At 40.8% G+C, this 9,333-nt stretch overlaps 1 protein-coding gene across 1 annotated transcript in view; it reads left to right on the forward strand.

Moving 5' to 3' along the window:
• The first annotated feature begins 249 nt into the window (after window positions 1-249).
• The window catches only part of RIMS1 (regulating synaptic membrane exocytosis 1), a 701,348-nt gene continuing 692,264 nt past the window's right edge, over window positions 250-9,333 (forward strand). The window contains exon 1 of the mRNA XM_006899387.1: window positions 250-413. Coding sequence (XP_006899449.1) covers window positions 250-413 — 164 coding nt within the window. The remainder of the gene's footprint in view (window positions 414-9,333) is intronic.

Below are 9,333 nucleotides of genomic sequence, written 5' to 3' on the forward strand. Positions count from 1 at the left end.
CGGCGGCCCCGAGCCTCGCCAGGGCCACCCAAACAAAGGCAGCATCCGGCGCTGGGTGGATGCAAACAACCATGAAAGACTGGGCTCGCTCTCTCTCCGGCTCTGCTGCTGCCGCCGCCGCCGCTCCTCCTCCTGCTGCCGCCGCTAGGAGGGCTCCGCTGTGAGGGGGAAGCAGGGGCGCAGCTGCTGGGCGTGAATCCGAAAGGTGCGAGGCAGAGCGCCAGAGCAGGGGGCCGGCAGGCCACGAAAATGTCCTCGGCCGTGGGGCCTCGCGGTCCTCGCCCACCCACGGTGCCTCCCCCCATGCAAGAGCTGCCGGACTTGAGCCACCTGACCGAGGAGGAGAGGAACATCATCATGGCAGTGATGGACCGGCAGAAGGAAGAGGAGGAAAAAGAAGAAGCCATGCTCAAGTAAGCCATCCCCAGCCGCGCCAGCCGTGCTCCGTGCCTCCATCCGTCCATTCACCACTCGCTTACCCAGTCCTCTCGGCTGAGTGTGGGGGAGGGGCGGGGAAGGTGCTGGGTGCGGGGAGAGGCACCTACCTTGGGTCCAGGGGCGCTGTGTTAGAGGCGGAAGGAGGTTAGGACATCAGAGGAGGGATGGCATGCCACAGAGCCAGGAGAACAGGAGTGCATGGCTCGAGATTGGGGTGCACAGGAAGACTGGGTGACCAGTGACCACCTTGCCAGTGGGATATGCAGAGGCTGAGAGGAGCTGATCCCACCCAAGTGTAAGGGCCCTAGGCTGGGAGCAGGTGAGGTTCGAGGGGATGAGTTGGATCAAATGGGTATGGGATGAAGAGATGCTGAGAACAGGTCCTCTCTTGGAGTTGTTTAGCAGGTTGGGGTTACCCCAGAGAAAGGTGTCAGAATTTATATAATTTAAAAAATGCTTATTTTAAATGCTCATTCTGGTACTGATTCATCTCACAGATCAAGGTTGGGTCTTTTTTTTTCCTTTTTTTTTTTTTTTTAACAGTTGCCATCTTTGGTAACCTGCCTGCCTAGATCCTCTTTAACCTTTTACCTAGAGTTTTTGACACACAATACCTGTGTGAAGACAGATTTTCTCACCCATATGCAATGCCATTGAGAATGCAAAGTTTTTTAAAAAATGAGACAAGCTGATGGAGACCGTGGCCTGAATAAAACAGAGGCTCCCGATTCTTGGTTTCCAAGAGACCTCTAGGGCCTGTTCAGCTCCTGGTGGAAGCAGTGTATTTGCAGCCTTCCCTTATTTACAGTGCAGAACCCTTCAGGGGATCTCTGCCTGGTGCCCCCTTTTCCTGAGCGTGGGGAGGGGATAGGGCTCATTGCTGATGGTGCAGGAGTGTGTCACACTGCCTGTGCGGCTGCTTGCCTTAGACTCAGACAAAACTGCTTACAAGGTACTAGCGCTGAGAAGGGCTTTCCTGGCTCCTCAGCAGCACCAGGAGAATGGAGCTGAAGGGAACCTCAGCCCTGCCTTCCCTTGGGAAGTCCTTATGCCTTCAGCAAAGTTTTCAACTCTGGGTCAAGGGCATTTAGAGTCCCTGCCTGAGACTCAATCCTTAGTGCCCTCCTCTTAGGCCACCGGGTGGATCTGAGGGTAGGAGAATGGGCATGGTGAGCCAAAGGGAACCTGTTGCATCTGGAGTTAGTCGATAGCAAAGAAGGGGTGGAGAGGAAGCAGAGGTGACACTTGGCACAGAGCACATTTAGTATGACCTCTCCCCCACCCCTAGGCTTGCATCCTAAAAGGAGGCAGGTTTCTTCCACTGCCTCTCAGTGCAGTAGTACCTCACAGAAGAATGGGAGGAGGCTGCATTCACAGGCTGAGCAGTCCCTGACCAATGTCACTGCCACCCACATGGGGAGAAGGTTCTGTAGGGATCTTGAAAGAAAAAAAAATGTTACAGGAAATAGAAGCAAGCTAGTCATCCATGCCCTTTCATTGTAGACTCAGAAAGGGGCCATTAACTTGGAAGGCCAGTTCTGGTCTGGCACAACTAAGAGAGAGCAGCAGGTTTCTGAATTCCCTGCTCCTTCCAATCCCAAAACAAATACTTTAAGCCTGTCCGCTTGAGGAGGGCAGAACCTTCATTATCTGCTGCCTGTCCCTAGTGGAACAGTGATGTCCCTGGTGCTGCAGGCTTCCCCTCTTCTGAGACTGGAAGTAATGATTGGTGTCTGATGGTTCCGCTGTGTGTCTGTCTGGTTGTCAGTCTGTCTGTCTTCGCTGGAAACAGCTTCTGCCACCTGCCCTGAGCACCTTTTTTTTTAATCAAGGTATACAGATTTGCTGTTCTTCTTTTCTGGTGTTCACTGCAGATAGCAGGTGGATGGAGGCCTCCAGCAGCCAGTGGATATATGGGCTGCTGCTTGACAGAGTTCTGATAGGAAGGGAAAGGCACAGTGCAAGTAGTGACCATCATGGCATATCATTGGCCATTTCAGGGATGGTGGAAAATGATGGACTTTAAATGGGAAAGGATGAGATTTCAGGGCAAAATCTCAAGCCTGCCAATTGCCTAGGGACACCAGTTGTTAGAGTGTGAGGGTGTTTGAGAACAAATAAAAATTAGGAACACCATCCAGCTGTTCATATTTATAGCATATTTTCTACTGCTGTTCCTGTGAGTGTTTTGTACTTGTTTGCAAATATTGCTTATTTATTGTATGTAACAATTTGTAAAATATTGCAGTATGTGATGGATCTTCCCAGGTATCTGTTATACAACAGTCCTCTATAATCTCAGACCTCTGCATTAACTTTATCAACTAACTGCCTCGGCTAATGCCTTGGCCTTTTGTTCAGCGGCAGATTGGTGAGTGTTTTGGAATCCCAGTTTGCTGCCATGTAAGCATGCCATATTGTCCATTATCAGTGGATGCTTCTGTAATTTTCTCAAGAGGGCACTTTCTGTCTCTAAGATACAGGCACCACGGGGAGTATACAGATAACATATAAATATGTATTTTGTGGCACACAGTTCTAGGAGTTGGCTTTTGCTGATTTTGCATAAAAGTAAGTTGGAATACAGGATGGTCCACATAAGGTTTTGAAACACATGCTAAATCATAAATAAGATTTTATGTTAATGCTGGATCCATCATCTCTCATAGCTGAGTATTACTATCACAAGACATCCTATTAAAAATTAAGTTTTGATGACAATTAGTTTTTAAGTTCACTCTGTCATCACTGCAAAATTTTTACCTGGAACTAAGTGATCTCTCTTTATTATGTATAAAAATAAGTATTAATAAGCAGATGTTACCAGACTGGTGAATAAATATGAAAAAGCAATACTGTAACACCAATTAAAATATTTTTGCATAGCTTCATTCTTTTTATAAAATTTTATTTTAATAGTGATTTTAATGAAAATTTAAAGAAAAGTTAGATTTTCATTCATTCATTGTACAATCTTCGTCATTCTTGATTGTAAATTACAGCTTGATTTCTGTTATGATAATGTCTTTAAATATAAGTTCGTTAAAAAATGAGATCATTTTCACCTTAAAATTTTTGAAACATTGTATTTAAATTGTTATAGAAAGTACATAATATTGCTATCAAAGTGTACTAAATTTTAAATATATTTTGTTATATGAGTAGAAATACTTCTGCAAATTGCTTTAATGATTAACTTAATGATCTATAAATCAGAGGTGTTTTCTTAATCTTGGTAAAGGTTGTGCGGTGGGAGTGTGTGCGGGTGTGTGAGCATGTGCACATGCACACCTATCCTCTGGTGGTTTCCCCAGATCTAACTTCTTCAATGAATACTCCTTCAAGTCACTGTCACCAGACACTATAAGCCAATATATTACATGGGTTAGAAACTGCATTATGTGGAACTTAAATCCGAGAAGATCTCATTATATCTAAAATCTTATTTTCATTCTATAAAAACCTCTGAGAAAAAAGAAGTTACAGGATAGTAAGAGGGAAAAAAAGGAAGTGTTGGAGGATGAGCATTGCGAACCAGACAGGAATATGGAATAAAATAGCTAACATTTATTCTTTCCCTCATGCACCACCATTACTTAAAATTCTCATTTAATGTAAGGCAAACTAATTAAACTATACTAAAACTTACATACAAATTTATTTATATATTTTAAATATTCTATGCCCTTATATAAGGGTGTGGTGGTAGAGTAGTCTGTGGGGAGTTTCACTGCTCACCTCAAGGCCATGCCTCTCTGGTGATTTACAGATTCAGAAACCCAATGGAGAGTCAGCTATAAGTCAGTTCTGACTTGACAGCAATGAGAGGAGAGAGAGAGAGAGAGAAGAGAGAGAGAGAGAGAGAGAGAGAGTGTGTGTGTGTGTGTGTGTGTGTGTGTGTGTGTGAATGAGCTAGGTAGCACAGTGGTAAGGAGCTGCACTGTCAATCCAAAGGCATGTGGCTAAAATATCCCAGCTTCTCCATGGTGACAGAGAAAGGTGGGCAGTATCCTCATGTGTGATTTACTGTTTCTGAAGACCTACTGGAGGGCCACCTTTGAATCAGTTCTTACTTGATGGCACGTAACAACAACATAAAAAGATGTATTCATAACATTCCATGTGAGTCTTAGAACTGTATGTGCCAGAAGTATGTTAGATAATTCACTTTCAAAGATTTACTTTATTCTTAGAATTCTAGTAATTTTCTAAGATGGTTCACTTTGTGTGGGCCAATCAGGATTCACACCCAGAACTTTTATTTGAAGTCCAAGTATCTTTCCATTTTATAGGGGGTTTTGTTTTTTGGTTTGGGGTTTTTTTTTGTTTGTTTGTTTTTTTAAACTAAGAAGCAGCTTCCACTTCAGTGCTTTTTCCTTAAATGAATTTCTGGTCTTTGCTCAGTGTCAGAGAAGTGGTTTGGCAAGAAGGTAGGCTGATTTAGAAAATCAGCTGTTGATTATAGAAATGCCTGGAGCTTTACACACACTCATTTGATAGAGCTTTCCTATGGATTGAGAGAAAGAAAATTGCCTACAGTTAAAAAATAATAAAAAGCATGGTGGCATAGTAAAAGTACTGTTATGTCTGGAGCCAGGTGTTTTATTCCTTCTAGTTCTGGTTTTGCCATTTGCTGTAAGAATCTAGGCAAGAACATTTTTGTTGAGATTGTGTGTTGTTGTTGTTGCTGTTGGGCACCATCATATCTCCTCCAGTTCACAGTGACTCTGTAAGAACAAAACCCTGTCCAGTTCTGCACCATCCATACGATCTCTGTTGTACTTAAGCCCACTGTTGTGGTTGCTGTGTCAGTGAATCTTATTGAGAGCTGCCTTCTTTCCTGATATTCTGCTTTTCCAAGACTGATGTCCTTCAAGGACTACCCCTCCTGATAATATATCCAGAGTATGTGAGATGGAGTCTCACCAGCCTTGATTCTAAGAAGCAGTCCAGCTACACTTCTTCCAAGGCAGATATGTTTGCTCTTTGTCATTCAGTGTTCTTCACCAGTACCACAACTGATGTTGAGAATCATCAGACCTTCTTCAGTCTTCCTTTTGCATTGTATAACTTTTCCATGGGCATGAACTTGGTGTTTCATTCTGACTCCAGCAACTTATGATATTAATTCATTTATAAAGGAGTTGACTTTAGGCTTCCAACTTTCTTCTTAACACTTAATTTTTACCATTCCTTAATAGTCTCTTCCGTAGTAAGAGACAAGAAGTAGGAAGAATGAAAGAACTCTTGTAATTTCAATTTTTCCTTCTCCTTTTTCTTTCTTTAACTGAGAATGATATTAGGACTTATAGTGTGTCCATAAAATGCAATGTGAAAGACACAATTAATTAGTAACTTGCAAAAAAGAGAAAAGTAGATAACAAAAAATAGGCAAAAACACAGAGGCTCTGTGTAAACAATTATATTTTCTTTGGGATTTGCAGATTTTCATGTCTTCCCAAAATATTCTTTCACATAACATAGGAAAGAAAAGGCAAAGGCAAATGGTGATGGGAAAGAAGGGCTAAAGCCTGGTATCTACCTGTTCCAAAAGCCTAGTATAAATAGAAAAGACCAAGAGAGAAAACTTAGTTAATATTCAGTTAGGATCTAGTCTGCTTCATACCATTGATGAATAGGGTCAAACACAGGGAAACTCCACTGGAGTTTTGAGACTTTAAAAAAAATTATCTTGGCTAATATGCATGCTCTGTATTGTGTTCCCAGAGAGGAAAACAACAGAAAAGGAAAGCTTGGAAAATGAGTGATAACTAGGTGTTTTTTAAAGAAAATGTAGGACAAGGCATAGAGCCATTAACTGCTTTTGTGTTGAATCTCTTTCAATTTGTAGGAATTTCTTCTTAAAAACAAGAAGACAACTGTACTGAAGTAAATATACTAATGAACTAGAAGTAGAACTAGAAAGCAGTGTGGACTGTATGTGCTACCACTTGAATTATAAAATTACAGCCTCTTGGAAGTGCAATGTGCTTAAATTGTTAGACTTGTACAATGAGCTTTCTTGTATAAAACAGGTATTCTTGAAATAATAATGTTATTCTCCCACTCTTGTAAGAAGCAGATAGATGATGGTACTGCACCATGACGTAAAGTCCAAGTTGTTGCATTCTATTTATATAAAATACTTCATATTTTAAATAACTTTTGGCAGTTGGTACTGTGATATATGTTGTGTATTCCATGGCTTAAAAGTCCATGTTGCTGCACTCTGTTGATCTTTATGTAATCCTTGATATTTTAAATCACTTTTGGCATTGATACTAGATTAGCTCTGAGGTATAAGGTAAATCTACCCAAGGTATAACACAGAATAATAGAACGTAGAGCCAAATGTTTAGTGTTCTTTTAAGTCATTTTAAAGTCCTCCAAGCTGTGGTTACTGTGGTTTGCTTCTCACATCTGTTGGATTAGGAAATTAACCATTTTTAGTACCTTCTTTGCTTCAGACATTAGGATGCATATTTGCAGATTTTGTACTGCCCCATACTCATTTCTTGATTCCATCCCATCATGTCTCTGTTAGTTTTTTTAAAATTAATGAATTCTGCATAATTAGCAAACCTTGCAGGGAGCTCTGGTGGCCTCATGGTAGAGAGTTAGCTACACTGCCAACCCAAAGGCACGTGTATCAAATCCCCATTCTGCTCATTGAGAGAAAGGTGGGGATTCTCCTGTGTGATTAAAACCCTCCGGAGGGTCAGCTGTTAGTAAGTTCCAACTTGATGGTGCATAACAACAAGAAGCTTATCTTACTGACTCTTAGCTCGTGACTTTCGATCCTGGAAATCTGGAGAAAAGAAGTTGATTGGTGGCAATTCTGACCCTATCCCAAGTAGCCCTGTCTGCTTTTTCTGGCTCTGGCCACACCACACACAACTTCTGCGTTGGACTGGGGGTTTTCTGATCCACTGGGCTTTTGTTCACACTGTCCCTTAATATGTGAATATTTCCACCCCATCTTCTTCCACTGGGAGGCTGGCACTTCTTACTACTGTTGTTCTGAGTTTTATTTATGAGGTAGGCTGTTTCTTTCAAGCTCCCCTGTGATAAAGAAGTCATCAATATGACCATTGTTTCAGGTGTTAGAATTGGACCGGGCAATAGGCTGCTTGTGCATGAAAGGTCATAGTCCCAAAGTCATCTCAGCACTGGATAGTTTGCACATAACTATAAACTAGGTTCTAGCCTTAATATGTAGGTGTAAACATCCACAAATTACTCAGCTCATCTGAGCCACAGTTTCTTCATGTATAGATTGAGATTTTAAAGTCTGCCCTCTTCTCTAGCTTATGAGGCCTTATAAGAGAGCAGACATATCACTGTACTCAAAATAACTGTATTAGATATTGATGCCACTATTATCTTTATTTTAAAAACCATAACCCCCCCAAATTATAGTTTGTGGTTATCACAGCTACTAGGGGTTCTGTGGCATTATTATTTTTTTTTGTCCTGTGGCATTATTGTCCAAGTTCCCATCCATCGTACTAACAGTGCACTGGTCCAGCCAGACCCAAAGCTACTCGTGTGAGAATTTACCTCCTGCTGACTGTGGTATTAAGGAGAAATAGAAATATAAGATAGCCTAATGCTGCGTTACACTCCCCCTCCTTATTAACTAGCCTATTTTTTGGAGGACACTCTAGTGATTCAGTGGTTAAACACTTAGCTGTTAACCAGCAAGTCAGGAATGAGAACCTACAAGTGACTCCTTGTGAGAATTATTTATGTGATAGTTCTCTGACATAAAAAATTTCATCCTCATAAACCCTGTGGGACCATTCTCCTTTGTCTTATAGGAACACTAAGAATTGGAATCAATGAGTTGGAACCATTCAGACAATAATGGATTTTAACTGTAAAAGTATAATGGGGGGAAAAGAAATGATAAAATCTGACGTAGTTAAAAGACAACCTTTTTCAAAATGAGAAGAGAAACTAGCTTTGCTGGACTTTGGAGGTTTTTTAGTAGGGGGGAAAATGGGAAAAGGTCTATGAATGTAGTGTTACTGGATTAATAAATTATTAACTTCACAGTTAATTGAATAAGAGGAAATATGCTTTCAATTAGTTTTTTATGTCAGTTAAAAATTGGGTGATGTCATTTGTTATATGCATTTAAAACTTCTAAAAAGATACTGGGTGTCTTTGGTTTTCTGCATGTGTATACTCCTTTCATTGAGTGTATGTACATTTATTTCAGTATAGGTAAATTTTTTGTGGATGGCAAAGGGTGAAAACACTGGAATTAGCTTTGGATTTTCCTGTATTGATGTTGAAACTTCACCTCACATATTTCAGGCTTGTTGTCAGGATGAGCCCAGTTGTTGGAAAAAGATAGCATGCTGGGAAAGATAGAGTGGCAGAGAAAAGCTCCCAACAAGACGGATTGACACAATGTGGTCTTGAGCAGAGTGGCGAGACCCTGGCAGGATAGTGCAGGATAGAGTGAGGCTTTGTGTGCTGGTTATACAGTTACTCTGAATCATCATCAACTTGATGGCACCTAACAACAACAACTTTGCTATTTTTGTGAAAATACCCAGTCACATAAACGTTTACTTAAAGACAAAAGAATTATTTTAATAGTTATCTAAGTAGGTGACTGTGTAGTTGGTATCCCCAGGGTGGTAGCTATGATTAGTACCCCTTTCCCACAATTTTGCGTTGATATTTTGATAATAAATCATATGGCTTTCTACTTCCTCTGCCTCAGATGACTTATATATAATGTAAGAAAACCAAGCAATTAATGGTCATAAGATATATCTTTTTTTTTCTTTTTTCCTATAATTATATTTTATTAATTTTCATAAACATTTACAGAGATTTTGGGCTTCCACTCATTCATTGTTGCACTATTCTCTCTACCCT

Source organism: Elephantulus edwardii, unplaced genomic scaffold (genome assembly GCF_000299155.1).
Source record: "Elephantulus edwardii isolate Elephantulus edwardi_28Jun2011 unplaced genomic scaffold, EleEdw1.0 scaffold00255, whole genome shotgun sequence".
In the NCBI taxonomy this organism is placed as follows: Eukaryota; Metazoa; Chordata; class Mammalia; order Macroscelidea; family Macroscelididae; genus Elephantulus; species Elephantulus edwardii.